The sequence below is a fragment of the Engraulis encrasicolus genome, chromosome 1 (genome assembly GCF_034702125.1).
Source record: "Engraulis encrasicolus isolate BLACKSEA-1 chromosome 1, IST_EnEncr_1.0, whole genome shotgun sequence".
NCBI lineage: Eukaryota > Metazoa > Chordata > Actinopteri > Clupeiformes > Engraulidae > Engraulis > Engraulis encrasicolus.
Genome location: NC_085857.1, coordinates 35,569,199 through 35,589,619, shown reverse-complemented (window position 1 = coordinate 35,589,619; position 20,421 = coordinate 35,569,199). Strand labels below are relative to the sequence as shown.

Below are 20,421 nucleotides of genomic sequence, written 5' to 3'. Positions count from 1 at the left end.
CTCTCCAGAAAATCAACTTTGGCCTTAGGTGTATGTTTAGGGTCATTGTAATCATGGAAAGCAACACAATGAAAATCAATGGAGTTCAATGAGAGATGGTGACATATTTGCTATTAGTAGAGCAATACATTTTTAACTTCATGATGTAATCAATGATACAAGCCGTCACACACCAGCAGCATGCATGCAGATCCACATAAGAGCTGTATCCCTCCCATGTTTGACTTTAGGCACCATGTATTTTTTCCAAATTCTTCACCTTTAACACCAAAGAAGTCTCTCCCACTGTCCTGTCTCAAAATAGCCAGCCAAGAGTATGTCAGGCCTAATTCTGACAAAAATGAAGGCTAATGGGACTCATACTCTGAAGTCAAGATCCCAAGATCAACCATTTTAGAACTGATAGCATCAAAACTATATGGTGTTGGAGATGAAGAATATGAAAAAAGAGAAATGGTGCATAAAGTGAAACATGGTACAGATACAGCTCTTATGAGGAGCTGCATGCATGCTGCAGGTGTTTGAGGGCTTGTATCATTGATTAAATCATGAAGTTAAACATGTCTTGCTCTACGAATAGCGAATATGTCACCATCTCTCATTAAACTCCATTGATTTTCATTGTGTTGCTTTCCATGATTACAATGACCCTAAACATACACCTAAGGCCAAAGTTGATTTTCTGGAGAGGTGAGAGTGATTCAGTGATTAAGTATGACACCCAATCTGCGTATTTGAAGTGTTTTGAAGTGACTTATCTGCTCATTTTCACATTATGTTCGATAGGCAACAAAACTTTTGTCTTGTGAAAATCTGCCCTGTCTGTGTTCAATAAAGGGTCAATCTTTCGTTGGTGCATGAAATTTATTTTTGTACATACATTTTCATTCGGGAGGGTTGTAGCTTTCATATGAGTGACTTCTGAAGCCAAGTGATTAATTGAAAGTCAGGTTATTAGCTGTTATTCCAAACAGATGGATAGGCGACAACTCTTTTGGAGGCGAGTGTACTGTGTGTGTGTGTGTATTTGTGTGTGTGTATTTGTGTGTGTGTGTGTGTGTGTGTGTGTGTGTGTGTGTGTGTGTGTGTGTGTGTGTGTGTGTGTGTGTGAACTTACCTTTACACCTTTGATGTAGCAGGTGACCACACCCCAGTAATCGGTGAGGGACAGGTTTCCTTCCTGGTCTCTGAGCTTGAGCCACTGTAGACAGTCATGATATGAACTGCTCTGATTCTTAGACATCTTTGTGAAAGCGTCATCAACCAGAGTGCAAACTTTTCCAGACCAGTCAGCGTCATCATACAATGAGGCCATGGCCCTGAACACAGGAAATAAAGGTGTGCATAAGTAAAGTCAAGTCAAATGTATTTATTTATAAAGCACGTCAAAATTACAACAGAGCCAGCTGACCAAAATGCTGGACAAGTAAGTAAAAGGACATTGAAGAGCCCATAAAACACAAAGATAAACGTAACTTGAGGACAGTGCAAATACAGAGAGAGACTTTACAACAGAAGAGCAACAATATAGCAATCAGTATGATCTACAATTAGAAGATTGTGGAGGTCGCAAGGCATAATAATAGAGTTTAGAGTAATAAATAACTAAGAATAAGTGGTAATTAAGTTAATTTGATGCTAACATAAGCTAACAAAAGAACAGCTAAAATGTAAATAAATAATCTACAGAGACTAATGAGAGTAGACAAATGATTACAGAAATAAAATGGCTTTTGAGGTGAGTTTTAAAAGCAGCTATAGTCTAGTCTTGATTTCTTGAACCCGGACATGTTGAGTAACCTAAATTGATATAATTAAAAGTGAATAGGCCAAAAATTTGATATCACCATGAAACTTTCTCAAATGCATTTAAAATGATTTCCTTAGTCTTTTGCATTGGGTCTCTCTTAGCTTTATGGATTTCTTAGTAGCCAATTACAGTTTTTCTCCATAATTCTCCCAACAGAAAAATAATTCTCAAAAGTTTTTGCTCAATTGTTACTTCCTGGTGTTACCTGTGCACATTAGGGCCCTAGGTCATGCTATAAGTCTTGACATGCAAAATGATTTACCAAGCTGTCATAATGTGTGAAGGACTATATCATTTTCATTGGATTTTTGTCTATATGATCTGAATTAGCAAATTGCTCGCAGGTAAATATTGACTCTCTCTAATCAAAGGCAGTAAAAAGGAATAATATTTCAATGAGAGAACAGGTAGGCTATGCAATTTAACAGTAGGCACTGTACTGCATTACATTATGCCTTATGTGCCCGTTATAATTATGCTCCAAGCTCAATTAAAATATTTCCCTAGAATTTCACAAGAGAGTAAGTGCATTTTATACAATATCAGTGTATTGTTTCAAAAGAATATTGCTTTACAGTTCTATCTTTTTTTCGCATGGGCCAGGTAAAAAGGGGTAGTAGAGGGTGAATTTAACACCTCAATCAGAGTTTTTCTATTTTGCAATGATGCCTGTCAATAAATTGGTCATACTCTTGTAATGTATATCTAGTCCAGTCTTACCCACTCAATGTTACATCAAGTCGAATTTACAACATTTCTCATCCAATCTAAACAACATTTTGCTTCAGCAAAAAAACTCAGAAGTGTAGGCCTACTAGTCAATTGACATGACAAATCAATTTGACTAGCTTGTCCACACTATGACACAATGAATAACCATTCTGATGGCATTGACACGTTGAAAATTGTGGATATTATTACAATATTCTAATAATGTGAATTCCTTAATTCATGGGGTTTTTTTTCAGCTGGAAGCCAAAATATGTAACAATAAACAAATGAATGATTGGAATAGTTGAAAATGTGGGCAATGCATCTATACAATCTATGAAAGTTAAACATTATTGATGGAATTATGGAAATTTAAATCAACTTTTTCATGATATTGTAATTATATGGCCAGGATCTGTAGGCCTATATTCATTTCCCATTTTGTTATGTTGGTCCTTAATCTTCACTTTGAATTGCGGTATGGACTACTATCATTTTCCATCTAACAGTAGACTGAATGTGGAGAGTTGTATTACTGTAACCCATTGAGGCATGGCATTATAAACTTGCTGTTACCAGAATGGCAATGACCAAGTCATGGTGCATTACTAAAGGCCCTGTGCACTGTGCCATTGGTGGTATGGCGTGCATTAAGGGGTTACGTTTAGCAAATTCAACACTACGGTCCTCACACTCGACTGGCAGACACCAACGCATGGTATGGGCATTGATGATTCAGCAAATATTCTCTGCAAAATGTTAGCTTCTTCTTAAAGACAAGATTAAACAATTGCCATATTAGTTGCCGCGAGTAGCCGCCTTTTAGGCCTATGTGTGTCAGACTCTGCCTGATGAAGGTCTAAGGACCGAAAGCTTGCAAGTCAAGTAAAGCTTCTTTGCACAAAAATAGACCTGAAGTGTGCGGATTGTCTTCTTTTTATACAGGCCTATGTGTTAAAAAAGATATGAACATCAACAAGACCACTCATCAGTTGAAAATTTGATAAGTGGTTGTAAGCCACTGACCATGTGGATCCAGACACCCCAGCCAGGTAAAGGATGCTGTCCAGAAGCTCGTCCTTTTCCAGCTGCCGTAGGACCCCCAGAAAGGCAATCTGGGCCCTCTGACCGCCACCAGAGCCCAGTACTGCCACACGGGGCAGGTGATTCTGAAATAGAGTATTTTTTTATTGTGAACATTCAATTTGAGCCAATAATGCTTTTATTTAGCGAATAGCATACAAAAATACGTTCCCAGTCTATCAATGAACAGTCATTGAACCTTCAACAAGTGGTGTAGTCTACGTAGAATGCAGGTATACGCAGTATACCCACCTAGGGGTGGGCGATATGGCCAAAAATGTATACCTCGGTATAATTTTAGTCACGGTATATATCACGGTATATATCACGGTATTGTACATTTGTTTAAAATTGAAGCGTTGCAAAATGACAAAAAAACACCTTTTAACCTTTGCATTTGATTTTTGGAAATGACACAATGTCCTTTCATATAGGCTATGTGTGAATTCTTGCCATTACATTTTTTAAAAACAAGCAAAAACTAGCCTATGTAAAATGCATTTTGCAATGCAATGCAATGCTACCCAATAGAACACTGTCAATTTCACCAAGTATCGAAGGGGTTAAACTACGGTGGAGAAGGGGAAAAGGGAGGGGTGTCAAACTGAACACATTGAGAGTAAATAGAACTGAACGTGGATTGTATCAACTACATCTTTCATTGCACCTTTTTTTCTATTTATTTGTTTATGGTAATTTTGAAATGTGTGCTTGCATCTGTGATTATGCCAAGCATAATGGTTTAAGCTGTCATTGTTAAAGTTTAGAAAAACGAACTTTCACATAAGGCAGTTAGCAATGCATTGCAGAACTAATGCATTTGAATGGCAATGGCAGCTTTCACTGCACCAGCGGTTAGCGTGCTAACGTTAGCGAAATCGCTAATGCCACATTTTAAACAGTGAACAGTCATTTTAGTTACTAACACCCAGCCAGATATCATGAATGGTCTTATCTCAACTGGAAACAGTAACATACAGCTGTTATGGCTGGCGCAATGTGTTAAATGTAAGGCAACCAATGTTAGCACAAATAAGCACATTTTGTCAGACACCAGCATAGACATGAATGACTTGGGCTGTTGGCTAGTTAGCTTGCATTTCGTGCCCAGTAAATTGTGGAGTCCAGAATCGAAATGTGTTGCCATCACATACCATTTCAAACAATAGTTCACTACACTAACCATACATTTTACACTTGAAGCTTATTCAAAGGAAATTATTGTGCTGTTTCTCTACAACCACATTGCTACAACTTGAGTTGAGCAGTCAGTCGGGTGGATGTTCAAAACGCTGTCTATACTGCCATCTGCAGGATGCAATGCGCTATATCACGGTAGAACGGTATGGCCAAAATCCATACCTTGATGGAAAAAATACCTTTTACGATAGTATACCGTCCATACCGCCCACCCCTATCCCCACCTCAAAATTTCAGGGGTTTCAGTATACCCACTTAAAATTGATTGATCCATTATTTAGAATAGCACAAATATATACAGTATACCCACCTCAAAATATGCTCAAATATACAGTATACCCACCTCAAAAAAGTAGACTACCACTGGCAACAATACTGTACTGCGGGTGTCAAGGAGAACTCACATCTCTGTATTGAATGTTCTTATCGTCTGTCCAGCGCTTCACAGTCTGAAGCCTCTCCTGAATGTAGCCTTTCTCCCCCTCACAGACCTTCTTTCTACAAGGAAGAAGCACGTGTCAGACTAAAAGATCATGGGCAGACAATTGCGTAGAAAGTCACTGCATTTTACAAAAAAAAACACAACCGCAGGATATAGGCCTACTTCAAGGTAACAAAAAATGCGGTAACACTTTATAATAATGTTCCTTAGTAAAGAATCAGTAAATACTTAACTAATGATGAATAAAACATTAACAAATGTTTTTATTATTAACTAAGCTTTATTAATGCTTTATAAAATATCTACAAATTATATCTGCAAGATTTTACACACCTTATAACAGAGTATTTTATTCATTTACAAGCAACTTGTAAATGTTTGATAAATATAAAGTATTAACATAGCATTTCCTAGTCATTTACAAGCATTTGTTTACATTTCCTAGTCATTTACAAACGTTTGTTAATGTTTTGTTCATCAATAGTTAATTATTTATTAAGTATTTATAATGCTTTTTTGCATCCATTATTCTAAAGTGTTACCAAAAATGCTTAAGCCAATCATTGCATTACACTTCACTGACATATTTACCCAAAGCAACTTCCAGTTATTTATAGGATATTGGTTACAGTCCCTGGAGCCATGTGGGGATAAGGGCCTTGCTAAAGGACACTTTAGCCATGAATGTGTAGACAGAGAGATAAGGGTGGGATTTGAACCGGCAACCCTCTCATCTTATGGTGCATTCCCCAGAGGTAGGAGCTTCCTAGTAGGCAACAAGGAGGCAGCTACCTCCCACTTGAAAGCGTTCCAACCAGCAAGTCAAACAAACTACAAACATGGAGGGACAAAAATTACATATCCACTTCTCAAAGATGTCAGCAATGTAAACAACATCATGCGTTATTTTCATTTAGCCGCATTTCATCTTTGAAAGACGCAATGTCAATATAACTACCACCTTAGAAATGTTGACAGGCTGTTTTGCAACCGTTAACCTGTCTGAATCAACTCTATTTGTCCATAGAATGGTGATGTGCAACATAAACTATTCCTAACACTGTGCGCTGCCATTGCTGTGATGACATCACAATAGTCAATGGGGTGAAGTCGGTTTGCTTCTCTTTTGCCCCAGCTCGCGACTTGAACATTCCGCTTCAACAGGCGTTCCAATGCATTTCAGCAAGTAGGAGGTCAGAAACATCCCATCTCCCAGCCCTGGGGAATGCACCATAAAGACCACCTCCTTAATTGCTGTCATGGTTTATTTTGCTCCATAACATCGGAAAGTAAGGATTTTGCGAGACTGAAAACATTGGGCTGAGACTGTAACTGCAACCTGTGTGACATGACATGCCAGAGCTGCACGTCACTCAAATGAAAGCAACACCACTTTTCACAAGCAGAGGGGCTTCTAGCCTAAGACGATTACACTCAATGCAGCGAGAATGTCTTCTATTCTCTCTTGCACGTGCAGACACATAATGAGAATAATTGCAGAGAAAGGATGCTTTCCCCCTTCTGGTTTTGATTTCCTTACCTTTGCTAAATTGTCCTAGACTGTATCCTACTGCTAATTTCAAGAGCGCATGGAACACGCATCATCCGCAATGCATTTCATTTAGTCTACACTTCTGTTTCCCTTTTCCCTGCATGGGAGCGTAGTGAAGAAAAGTTATCGACTTTGACAAGCATGCAAGGAAAACAGCAAGTCATGAGGAGGGTATATTTTGGGGTTGAAAATGAAACGTCAGACAAAGATTACCTACAGGGGAGGGAGGAACCGTTGCTGCCCAAATGCATAGTGCCCTCTTGTCAGGTGTAGGGCCTACTGTACAGTGCAAGCCATGTTTGCCCCATGTGTAGAACTGCAGTCTATTTCCACCACATTAGCTTTGGGCTGAATAACATACTTCAGTAGGGTGAGGAGCCCACAAGAATGGTATCTTAATGTTGGTATAAAAAAGTGATAATTAACAAATTGAAAATGCTATATATATAATTTTCATTATTTTTGCTATATATATTTATTTATTTACAAGTTAAAAAATGTGAAGGTGAACAATGAAGAAAATTCCAAAGACACCGCACACTACTTATTTTTGCTACTTCATTTTTCAGAGCGAATAAATGAAGTAACAAAAACAACAGTAAGCAGTGTGCGGTGTCTTTGGAATTTTCTTCTTTTTTTTATGTGTCGGGTGTATCAAACCGTGGATCAAAACTTGAGATACGAATTGTATCGTGAGTTGGGTGTATCGTTACAAGCCTACGGCGGAGCATTAGGATCAATAGGAGAAATATATTTTGCAAATCTTGAGTCGACTGTCTCCCTCCCAGCCACTCTCACTGGTCTCAGCCATGTGTCCACTGACCGCCAGTGAATGTTACTTCCGTGGAGGACCGCCTTCTTCATATTTCTAACTTTTTTTCTCGAAATTTTCAAAGCTTTTGACTTTGCATCTCAAAACTTTCAACTTTGCATCTCAAAACTTTCTACTTTATTTCTCGAAAGTTTCGACTTTTACATTTTCAACTTTATTTCTCAAAACTTTTGACTTTATTTCTCAAAAATGTTGACTTTTTTCTAAAAAATTCTGAGTTCCTTTCTCAGATATTTGCAAAATATATATCCCCTATTGAGCCTAATGCTCTTCCGTACAAGCCTAATGACCGTACCGGCAGAATAATATGGATAGCATAGAATCTGGCAATATTTATCAACTGTGTTGTCAAATTTCTGCATAGTCAGATGAAAAGAGGGAGGCATTCATTGGGGCAGTCAGGGTGTAATGCTTAGGGAGATGGACTATTGTTCACAGGGTTGTTCAGTCCCTTCCTCCATCCATGGCTGAAGTGTCCTGCAGCAAGGCAGCTAACCCCACACTGTTCCAGGAATTGTAACCAATACCCTGTAATATCTGTAAATCGCTTTTGATAAAAGTGCTAGCTAGGCCTAAATGTTATGTAATGTAATAGATGTGTTCGCGTTTTGATTTACATCTCCACAGATAAATGTGTGGAGCAAGGCAGCAGGACCTTGGCTCAATTCAAAACGGGAGGCAGTGACTCGATGACTCTCCTCCTACATAAACAGGTCACTGATCAGATGAAGTTAGCTGATGAGGCAGCCGTTACGAACGGCACTAACGAGTGCGCTGCCTTGCGCATTTGATGTTACGGCGATTCTATGGCGGGAGTTACGTTCCCGTTACGTTAGCGCTTAGCTTACGCATGCTATTTGAACGGTGAATGATCGTCAGACGGCGGAATCGTAAAATAGCCTATAAATAGATCTAGCGACAGCATATTTAGATACTACAATGTTGATTTATCCATTCGATTTTCAATGTCTACATACATAAGTGTCAGAATAAAGAGTATGATAAGGTAGTAGCCATGTTTGTTTTTCAGGTTTCCGGTTGAGAGGGAGGTGGCGCACAGCATTTTGGGTACCAAGGCAGCGAAGTCAGCATCTGATGTTGACCTCAAATATCCCTGTTACGCCCACAAATGCAGTCAACTGCCGAGGGAGGAAATAAAGCAATTTTTCGTTTCGATCCACACTTCATGACTCGATGTCCAGTTAGCTCACTGGAAGGACAGCTGCCTTCCCTGTTTCGAATTGGGCCCTTGTAAAGATCTTAGGAGGGGGGAGGGGCTCAGGAAATCCAAACCAGGGGCGTCAGCTGACCTAATGCCATACAGGGGCAAAGTAGGGCACTGAGGGGAAATGCCAGCGTGCTCTTTGCACATGCTTGCAAGCCAGAAGTACTGGCGAGAGTAAGGTCAGTAATATAGAATATCATGAAAATCACTATTTCTTGAAAGCAGTGTAACGTTGAAGAGTTCAGATGCAAAACCCCCTAACTCCATTTCCGAAGACCTGCACTTCTATATTTTTAGAGAACCCCGTTATTGGTTTGGTTTACATTCATGTACTTGATAATACATATAAATAGTTATATTACATAAATAAAATAAAAAAATATGCAATTTTGATAGCTTTATATTAAATAAAAATGAATTAAGATTATTTTCTGAAAAGGCACTTAGGGGGTTTTGCATCTGAACTCTTCAAATCATGAATATGTTAGTAATGCATATGATATTTATCCTACGTACCTTATAACCACATGCATGTCTGAAGAACAGCTAGGGGAACATTGAACAATTCATCAGTGCCATAAAGATCGCATTAAGAAGAATTCAAAGTGTTCAGTATGCCTCCCTATGAACATTTTTTTTCCACATATCAGAAGTTTAATTTGTTTGTAGGACTATTGACTATTTGTGTGTGTGTGTGTGTGTGTGTGTGTGTGTGTGTGTGTGTGTGTGTGTGTGTGTGTGTGTGTGTGTGTGTGTGTGTGTGTGTGTGTGTGTTATCTCTAAGACTATAGTTATAGCAGTCCAGTCTGTTACTTGAAAAAGGATTGCCCCCCTTACAGACAACGGGCTACCCAAATTTGTGTTCAACTTACCTTGTTGAAAATCCCAAATTGTCAAAACAAAGTCAACCGCAGCTCAAATGGTTCATCATACCAAATGTGGTGAGATTTTATACCCTGGCCTAAATGCCTACACGTCACAAACACTCTCACTTTCAAGCTAAGTTGTTTATTAAACAGCGTGGGGCGGGCGTGGGGGGGGGGGGGGGGTGGTTGTTGCGTGTTCATGTCTTTTAGTAGAGGTATAAAGATAATCCAAAACAATTCCAACGAAGTTCAACCTTACTGATGTATTCACCGTCAGCCCACCCCAAATTATACAAGGAAGTTCCAAAGAATAGAATCATTCTGTATGATAAACATGTCTCAATAAAGAAAAACTGTCATCTTTATTGGGGGGTGGGGGGGGGCGTGTTCATGTCTTTTAGTAGAGGTATAAAGATAATCCAGAACAATTCCAACGAAGTTCAACCTTACTGATGTATTCACCGTCAGCCCACCCCAAATTATACAAGGAAGTTCCAAAGAATAGAATCATTCCTTATGATAAACACGTGTCAATAAAGAAAAACTGTCATCTTTATTGGGGGGAGGTGCGTGTTCATGTCTTTTAGTAGAGGTATAAAGATAATCAAAAACAATTCCAACGAAGTTCAACCTTACTGATGTATTCACTGTCAGCCCACCCCAAATTATACAAGGAAGTTCCAAAGAATAGAATCATTCTGTATGATAAACATGTCTCAATACAGAAAAACTGTCCAGAGCAGACATATAATAGACTAAAAGTTATCAAAATCTAAAATGTATATGCTACATAATTAATGCTTACAGTTTTTTCTCAATTGGTTTGACACATTTCTCACACCAGAATCGTAATTCTTAAAAGTTCCTGTTCAATTCTCACATCATCGTGTCAGTTGTGCAGGTCAAAACGTCAATTTCTGCTTGCTTTTACCAAATTGCATATGAATTTGTCTATCCATGCAAATGATTGTGTATGATTCTTGTTTTTTTCATGCATAATTCACATTAACCTTACTTTGGCTCACATTCACTTCCGGTATCTATCTATCTATCTATCTATCTATCTATCTATCTATCTATCTATCTATCTATCTATCTATCTATCTATCTATCTATCTATCTATCTATCTATCTATCTATAACAGTCAGCCAACCCTGAACCGTACAAGGAAGTTCCAAAGTTCGACCAAGAATGGCCTACTGGTATATTCACTGTCAGCCAATTCCAAACTGTACAAGGAAATTCCAAAGATCAAGCAGGAATAGAATCATACTTTCTTTCTTTCTTTCTTTCTTTCTTTCTTTCTTTCTTTCTTTCTTTCTTCAGGTATAAAAAGTTTGATTAATCATGGTCCAGAGTCAGTCGATGCTTATGCGAGTCATTAGTAAACCCCACATGCAACTTTTGACAGCGTGGTCCAAACGAGTGTTATAGGAAACACTTTTCATTTGAAAAAATCACGTGTGTGTGTGTGTGTGTGTGTGTGTGTGTGTGTGTGTGTGTGTGTGTGTGTGTGTGTGTGTGTGTGTGTGTGTGTGTGTGTGTGTGTGTGCCTGCGTGTTTGTTTGAGCACGTTTGTTTGTGCATGTGCGTGCATGCATGTATATAGACTCCTCAGCCCATGATTACATACATTACATTGCAATTGGGAGATGCTTTATAACCAAAGCGACTTTGAAAAGAGGACATAATCATAGCCAACATCACTAGCAGATGCAAAGTGCAGGAAATATACAGAACAACAAGTGCAGATGCAAAGAAAGGTTAGCTAGGTTTTTAAAAAAATATTTGATATGACTGAATATTAGATAACCTGTCCTCACAGCTTCATTTTGCGCCGCTCAGCTGCTTTGCACATCTCTATCTTTGCATTTAAGTAGATGTGATCTCGTTTGCATATTTAATCATCATATTTCAGACAACTTGCAATACAAAAAAATCTTTGCATTAGCTTGAATAAACTACTCATAAACTACCCATGAGAGGACAGATTGTCAGAATTTATATTGAAATTAGAAGGAGAAGCCTTATCCTGACAGTTGTTATTTCTCTAATTAAAATACTTGCACCAACTATTATGCCAACATGTTTTATCTTGCCTTTACAGTTTTTCTCTATTGGTTTGGCTAATTTCTTGAAACCGAGATGACATTCCAATAACAATTGGGTCATTTGGCCAAACACTCTTACACTTCTACACAACAGTTCAGATAACTAGCAAAATGTCATATACCTCCCAAAACAGCTCATTCTTGCATCACCACTAAACTTACTCCCACATCAATAGTCAGTACCATAAAAATGGCATAGATCCTTCTCAATTGCTTTGGCTCATTTGCATCAATTTAGTCCTTCTGTCAAAATAAACCGGATGGTTCAGCATAACCACATGGATCCTCATTACTTGCTCAAATTGCTGCAAAAACAGTTAAGCCCTGTGTCAAAACTAAATTCCTTCCCCACATATATCATCAGTACCCCCAAAATACATTGTCCCTTTGCCATTGTGTAAGCACTGCAAGTCAAAATGGTTAGATGTTTTGTCTACGTTCAGCTAACGGATTTCGACTATGTATAAAAATGAAAAAGTGAGTGAAACCACTGAAGTTTGACAACACAGACAATTTACCAAGGACATTTATCAGTAACTTTCTTTACTGTAAATTCGTATACATAAAGTAATGCCCATATACTACAGGTTTCTCATTGGTTTGGCTCATTTCTCAAAACAGAGATAACATTCTCAAAATAACATGGACCCTAACCCTAACCCAAAACAACTAGCAATTGCTCAAAACAGAATGTCGTTTGGAAAAATGTCAAGAAATTAGCCAAATAACAGAGGAAATTGTAGTATACACGATTGTAAAATCATTTTCTAAAAACTAGTTAAGTTACAATATCATCTGGCCTGTTGAACACTGTCGTGAATTTACTGTTTACAGTTTTTCTCGATTGGTTTGGCTAATTTCTTGAAACCGAGATGACATTTCTATACATTTTGGGTCATTTGGCTAAATATTCTTACACTTCTGCACAACAGATCAGATAACTAGCAAAATGTCATAAACCTCCCAAAACAGCTCATTCTTGAATCAGCACTAGACCTTCTCCCACATAAATGGTCAGTATCATCAAAATGGTATAGATCCTTCTCAATTGCTTTGGCTCATTTGCATTCATTTAGTCCTTCTGTCAAAATAAACTGGATGGTTCAGCATGGATCCTCATCACTCATATCACTCCAAAAACAGTTTACCCGTGTGTCGAAACTAAATTCCTTCCACAGAATGCAGTTTGAAAAAATGTCAAGAAATTAGCCAAATAACAGAGAAAACTGTATACACGGTTGTAAAATTATTTTCTACAAACTAGTGAAGTTACAATACCATCTGGCCTGTTGAACACTGTCATGAATTTACTGTTTACAGTAAAGAAATTCTTAAAATATTATGTCCTTGACTGCTTTGACAATTGTGTAGACTACTTTGCATAGGATGACTCACACAATGAAATCATGCTGACATGTTTTGGAGAGGGCAACCATTACGCTGAGAATTGTCTAATTCGTTTAGATAAGAAAGGTCAATTTATTTGGAAAATGTGCTAAATATATGCTTAATGTGTCAACTGTAGGGTACTTGTACATAGCCATCTGCCGAGATGTACTAAACATTTGAGACATGTACAAAGTATTTGAAATTTGATGAAAGCAATGAAAAATGCCATTCTGTTGTGGGAAATTGCAAGTTGGTTTGGAGATTTGTCCATGTTGTTTTGAGAATGTCATCTCAGTTTCGAGAAATTAGCCAAACCAATCGAGAAAAACTGTAATGAAATTCTTAAAATATTATGTCCTTGACTGTTTTGACACTTGTGTAGACTACTTTGCATATGATGACTTACACAATAAAATCATGCTGACATGTTTTGGAGAGGGCAACCTTTACACTGAGAATTGTCTAATTCGTTCAGATAAGCAAGATCAATTTATTTGGAAAATGTGCTAAATGTATGCTCAATGTGTCAACTGTAGGGTACTTGTACATAGCCATATGCAGAGATATACTAAACATTTGAGACATGTACAAAACATTTGATATTTGATGAAAGCAATGAGAAATGCCATTCTGTTTTGGGAAATTGCAAGTTGGTTTGGGGATTTGTCCGTGTTGTTTTGATCATCTCAGTTTCGAGAAATTAGCCAAACCAATCGAGAAAAACTGTAAGAATAATCTCCTTTATATGTTAAGACAAAACGTAGGCCTACATAATTTAGCAGTTTTTCTGCATTAGAACATAGATATGACCACTAGATGTCACTGTGGGAAAAGTTTTCAGATTACAGGTAGAAGAGTAGACTATCAGTTACAGTTTTTTTCGATTGGTTTGGCTAATTTCTTGAAACTGAGATGACACTTCTATACATTTTGGGTGATTTGGACAAACATTCATACACTTCTGCACAACAGTTCAGATAACTAGCAAAATGTCATATACCTCCCAAAACAGCTCATTCTTGCATCAATATTCAACCTTCTCCCACATAAATAGTCAGTACCATAAAAATGGCATATATCCTTCTCAATTGCTTTGGCTCATTTGCATTCATTTAGTCATTCTGTCAAAATAAACTGGATGGTTCAGCATAACTACATGGATCCTCCTCACTTGCTGATAACACTCCCAAAAACAGTTTACCTGTGTGTCAAAACTAAATTCCTTCCACAGAATGTCATTTGAAAAACTATCAAGAAATTAGCCAAATAACGGAGGAAACTGTAGTATACACGGTTGTAAAATTATTTTCTACAAACTAGTAAAGCTACAATACAATCTGGCCAGTTGAATTTACTGTTGAATTTACTGTTTACAGTAATGAAATTCTGAAAATATTATGTCCTTGACTGTTTTGACAATTGTGTAGACTACTTTGCATATGATGACATGTTTTGGAGAGGGCAACCATTACACTGAGAATTGTCTAATTTGTTTAGATAAGAAAGGTCAATTTATTTGGAAAATGTGCTAAATGTTTGAGTGATTCTACGATTCGTCTACGCTTTTGGCAAAAACAAAATGTCAATTATCAGTATTTTTTTTCAACTAAATGACCTAGATGGTTACACAGTGTATATATTTAAGTTTCCAAACAAACAAATAGGCAAGCTTAATCTTAAATCATTTGATAAATACTCTAATGAAAGCGAACATTTGCTTGATTATTTTGTCAACAGTGTTATGGACAAATACTATGTCATTTCAAACATATATAAAAAATACTACAGAGTTGAAACAACATACGTTTGAAAGTGCATATGTCCCTTAGCAATAATGTTGTCATTAATCTGTGCAACTGATATAGAAAATGTGATTGTTGAGCTTCATAAGTAGGATTTTATGATTCACTGTGATACAGACTGACACATTTTTCATTATAAATCCCTGTAACGTCTGATTTGAATTTAGTCACCCTCCTTACACAAGACTTCCTTCTCCAGAGATAATCCCTAGTGTCTGTTCATAGGATTTTTCCAACACATAAGGGATCAATAGCTCAAAAACACTTTCAAAACAGTCAACCGTGTTACCCAACTGTGTTACGGTCAACAGTGCAGGGGAACAAGTCGGCACTTTTTTAGGAGAAAAAACAGAGCAGACGAAGCCATCTCCCTAGAACACAAATTATTTTGTTTGTTTGTCTGTCAATATGGAGATAAATTGGCAAAAACATACTCCTCCTCCACTGTCATCAGTGTTGCCAGATTGGGCTGGTTCCCACCCAATTGGGCTGCTTAGGATGGCCGTGTGCGGGTAAAAATGGCATTTATCAGAAAAACCTGCCCACTTTTTGCCATAGAAATCAATAGAATTGGGCGGGATTTTTTTGGGCTGGAAATCATCAGCCTCATCTGGCAACCCTGGCTGTCATAGCTAATTGTAACTAGCCTGGTCCTGACCATCCCATAATACTACCATTTCATTTCGTATTCATGGTCTGGCATTTGTTTGCTCTGAAGCGATTGTAGGAAGCAGGAAGTTTGCACTCAGTTATGGTTTGAAATTATTGGACACCTCTCACCCAATCGCTGGCAGTTACTCAACAAAAACATAGCGCAGACCAATGGCTCTGGCGCAGATGTGAACGTCATTGTCACGAGCGTCCTCCCCCTTTCGTCCCCACGTGGGGGGCGTATTCGATTATTGGCTGTTTTCTGGGGGGGCGTTGCGATCAAAATTCTACTGCTCCAGGCACTCCACAGAGAAGCACGGCCAGACTACAGTGCTGGAGCCAATCCTTTGGCGGAAGTACGTAGGATGGCTCGCGAGGCTAAATTGTAACACCATTGACGGTGACACGGCTTGACATTTCTTCCATTTATATGGTGTTGTGCTAACTGAGGACCTCAGAAGTGCCACCACAACACCTTAATCAATGAATGTATTTGTATGCTTTATCTGTGTTTTTCTACATGTGATTTCTAATTCAGATTCTTAGGAATATGTGATAACACAGTTGACAGGCAATTTTCCCGCTATGAGAACATGAAAAAGAATGGATTAAATTATGGGAGGATGGAGCTCAAAACTTACCAAAAAGTCTTCCCATATCCTGCCAAAGATGTTATGACATCACGTGATGTTATTAGTATGGCCTAAGACCAAACCATTACTGATTTATGGAGGGGGTTTCAGACCGTGACACGGTCAAAGAAAGTGGATGTAACCAAGAAGCGTCATTTTGTTTCCTTTCCGGTATCCACTTTATGTCGGGTGAACGCCCCTTTAGGAGACCTTCGGTTAGGAGACCTTCGGAGTCCTGAGGTTGAGAATCAATGAAGTCCCCTTAGCGCTGTAGATTGCGGTAGCGCACGTCTTGCGCAAACACCTCAAAAAGAGAAGAAGAAGTAGGGGACAACGCCCCCTTAGGAGACCCAACTTGAGCACACGCTTTTGCATTGAGTGGGCGTGGTTTGCGATATCTTTGTTTGATTCAGTATTTTTGACACGGTTAACACAATTTTCGTGGACACACAAATTTCATGTATAATGGAAAGGACAGTGGTCTTTCTGACAGTTTCGTCATATTGTGATGATTACTGTGAATCAACATTTGCAATCGTCTTGGGCAAAACAAGTTTCTTTACATGCTAATATGAAGACCGAATCTGACATTTGGAAAACGGGACGGCATGAAAAAAACAGTATTAAATATTCATTCTTGCTGAGGGAAATAATACCATGTCTACACTTTCTGTACTTTATGAAAGATAAATGTGTGCTAATGTCCAAAACATCATTGGATGCAGTTAATAGTTAGTGGAATTGGCAAATAAAATTCATGGACTTAAAAGCACAGCCGATTCGTAGAATCACTCGTATGCTCAATGAGTCAACTGTAGGGTACTTGTACATAGCCATCTGCAGAGATGTACTAAACATTTTAGACATGTACAAAGCATTTGAGATTTGCCATTCTGTTGTGGGAAATTGCAAGCTGGTTTGGGGATTTGTCCGTGTTGTTTTGAGAATGTCATCTCAGTTTTGAGAAATTAGCCAAACCAATCTAGAAAAACTGTAATCCCGAGGGGAAATTAAGATGTCAACTAGCATACATAGGCCTACATAAATACAGAAGACATTACACACATCATTACACATACAGTACTAACCATATATCGCTCATACATTCAGCCTAAGAGAGATCCCCCCCCCCTCTCTCTCTCTCACACTCACACTCACACACACACACTCACACACACACACACACACACACACACACACACACACACACACACACACACACACACACACACACACACACACACACACACACACACACACACACACATGAGCATACAAAGGGTGATTGTCCTATGTGGCGAATTGTTAATTATTGGACAATAACTCAGAGCAGCACAGTAAAATCCTAGTGCACAGTGTAGATTCCTAGTGCAGAAAACCAGGGCTGAACTGGCCATCCTTGAGGGCCCCTATTTTCAGAAATATAAAAAAGTGCACCCACGCCACCAGTGAGTCTGTTTTTCATGGAACATTTGTTTGAACTGTTTCAGTGTTTCACAAAGCCTCACCCTGCCCATTACAATCACACATACTACATATTTCTTATTTTTCATTTCCATTCCCAAGATTGTAAATCCCTATACACTTTGGGTCTTTGCAAAGTGGTCAGTTTTGTGCAAATTCTGCACTGAGGTTCCACAAACCAGTTGCTAGTTTCTGCTGCCGTGTAGTTCAGCTTCCACTTAAAGTATGAGGCATAGCGCTCCCTGTCCCCAGCCAGCTCTTTGAGGAATTGTCCAAGCTCCTCTTCAGATTCGAAGTCGTCCACATGAATGAAGGAATCTTTTGGTATCATGGCCTCATAGTTCTTACGAGGTGGACCTAAAACGACCGGCACAGCTCCCCCTTGGAGGGCATTTTTCCATAACTTCTCTGTGATGTAGTCTTGGAATTTAGAGTTCTCAAAGGCCAGGTAGAAGTAGCAGTGAGAGATGGTGGGTAGCACATGCTCTCTGGCCAAACTTCTGTTTACTGCCCCTCCATACACTTCCACGTTTATGACTTGTTTCAGTCGATTATATACCCGTGTTCGTTCATGATGGCGTGCGTAATTGCTCACGATCCAACAAGCCAAATGAGACTTCTTTTTTGGAATGAAATCTTCAACTGTCATACCAGGTGCAACGTTGCGTGATGCCAACCAGCCATATGGCATAAAGAAGTCTGCATCACGCCTATAAGACATGGTGTAGTTAAACTTGCCAGCAAAAGGCCTCAAATTGCCATTATTGGCAGGGCTTTCCATGGAGAACCACACCCACCCCTGATTTTGTGGGCGGGGTAAATGTAAGGGCAGCCTCTGTTGTCCAGTGATCAGCTCACGGTTGTGGAAGACAATAAAATCTGCCTTAGAGAACAACGACCGATCATCTGTCAAAATGCAGTTCGTTATGCCAAACCTGTCTTTGCACACATTTTCCCTTATGCCCTGATTAAATCCAAATGCCCAGTACCAAATCAGAACAGTCGTAGTGGTGGCATTGACAGGGATGGTGGATGATTCGATTGTAGTCACGTTGGCAATGTTAAAAGTGATGGTGGATTTCAATATAGGATTTGGATTAGGTAAAAGTTTAGGTCTCTGGAACGTGTTCAACAGTGTGGGCCAATGAACGAGCAGGCTTCCGACAAGTGTGAGGCAGACGAGGGGAACAGCCAGTATTGTCCACCTGTGAGAACAAAGGTCTGCCATATCGGCTCTATAAAGAAAACAAAAGTTGCACATTAACAATAGGCCTATTACATTCACCTCTTATTTATTCACAGTATAGCCAAAGCCACTTTTCTTGTGCAATGATAGAACTTAGAAGTAACATTAATATTAACTCAGCAAAGTAGACTAAAAAAAAGGAAGCCAACTCCATAACTTATATTGCATTTTCAGTTTTACAGATAGTCACACTGATAGGAAGGAAAACTATCGGGATACATTCTAGATAGGGCCATAACGAGACATTTTCAAATACCGAGGTCAAATACTGTGTGCTGTACTACACACTACACACTACACACTACACGCTTCACACACTTCAGTCAAACTCTTAAGTTTGTTTTCATTTATCACAGCCTTGAGGATAAATGGGAGAGGCGTATACAGACTGAATTTATCATTGTTGATCATATATCGATTTTCATCATAGATACATTTTACATTCCTGAAAAAAATACAGAGGACATGACCTCTGTGTCCTCAATGGTAGTTCCGGCTATGATTCTAGAAAGCATACAGCAAAACCCGTTTTTTGAAAAATCTATATTCATGTTCTTGGGAGTCCTGTCCAAGAAGGCGACTGTAAAAGTTACATTAATAACAAGACAACAACAAAAATCCATCTACATTACATCTAAACCGCGAAACAGAATAAACCCATTAAAGTTTAGTCTACACACAACTAAAAAGCAGCAGCAATCAACAAATAAAAACAATTGCAGTGGTCAGTTAGTGATTTACACTTTGGGTAAATGTCCTCTGCCATGCTGTGCTGTCTGTTTTATTGTTATTTGTACTATTATATGTAGGCCTACCTGCTTTAGGAAATTGGATAAACTTGAGTAACTACTATATTAATTCCGGCATATTTATATTGATGTTTTTCAGCTGAAGTATTGATTGATGTGCATTGTCCTAATCAAATAAACAAATAAATTAAGTCAGATCTCATGTCTAAACACACCTGAAAAGGTTTTCAATTTCCCTGGTTAAATAAAGGTAAAAAAAAAAATGTTCTCAAATAAGTATCAAATATAATACAGTGTCGAGAAGTTTAATAACTCACTTGCCTGCTAATTGTTCACCTCCAGTCACAAGCTGCTCTCAGTTGAAGGTAGCTCAGCCTCAAATAAAGTTAAAAAAAACTGCAGAAAATTCAAAGCAGCCAGTCACAATCCCTACACACATATTTGCTTTTATCTCCATACTGTGTGTTTAGATGGCAGGAACCAGGAAGCATTTTCGATTACGTCATTTTGCTAAAAATAAATAAATAAAATAAAATAAAATAAATAATAATAAGAAGAAGAAAAGAAACCAGTCACAAAAAGCAAAAATGAAATATAGAAAAAGTGGAAAAATCTCCACATTAAAATGAAATAAAAATGAATAATTTAAAATGGT

At 38.4% G+C, this 20,421-nt stretch overlaps 1 protein-coding gene across 1 annotated transcript; it reads right to left on the bottom strand.

Annotated features, from left to right (window-relative positions):
- Nucleotides 1-17,856: 17,856 nt before the first annotated feature.
- On the bottom strand, nt 17,857-18,999 carry LOC134457144 (alpha-(1,3)-fucosyltransferase 7-like). The gene has a single exon (XM_063208972.1). It carries the CDS (start codon nt 18,997-18,999, stop codon nt 17,857-17,859), a length of 1,143 nt encoding a protein of 380 aa, XP_063065042.1.
- Nucleotides 19,000-20,421: the final 1,422 nt, after the last annotated feature.

Excerpts from the sequence above, each read along its gene's own strand:
- LOC134457144 (XM_063208972.1), bottom strand. The coding sequence starts at position 18,999 with ATGGCAGACCTTTGTTCTCACAGGTGGACAATACTGGCTGTTCCCCTC.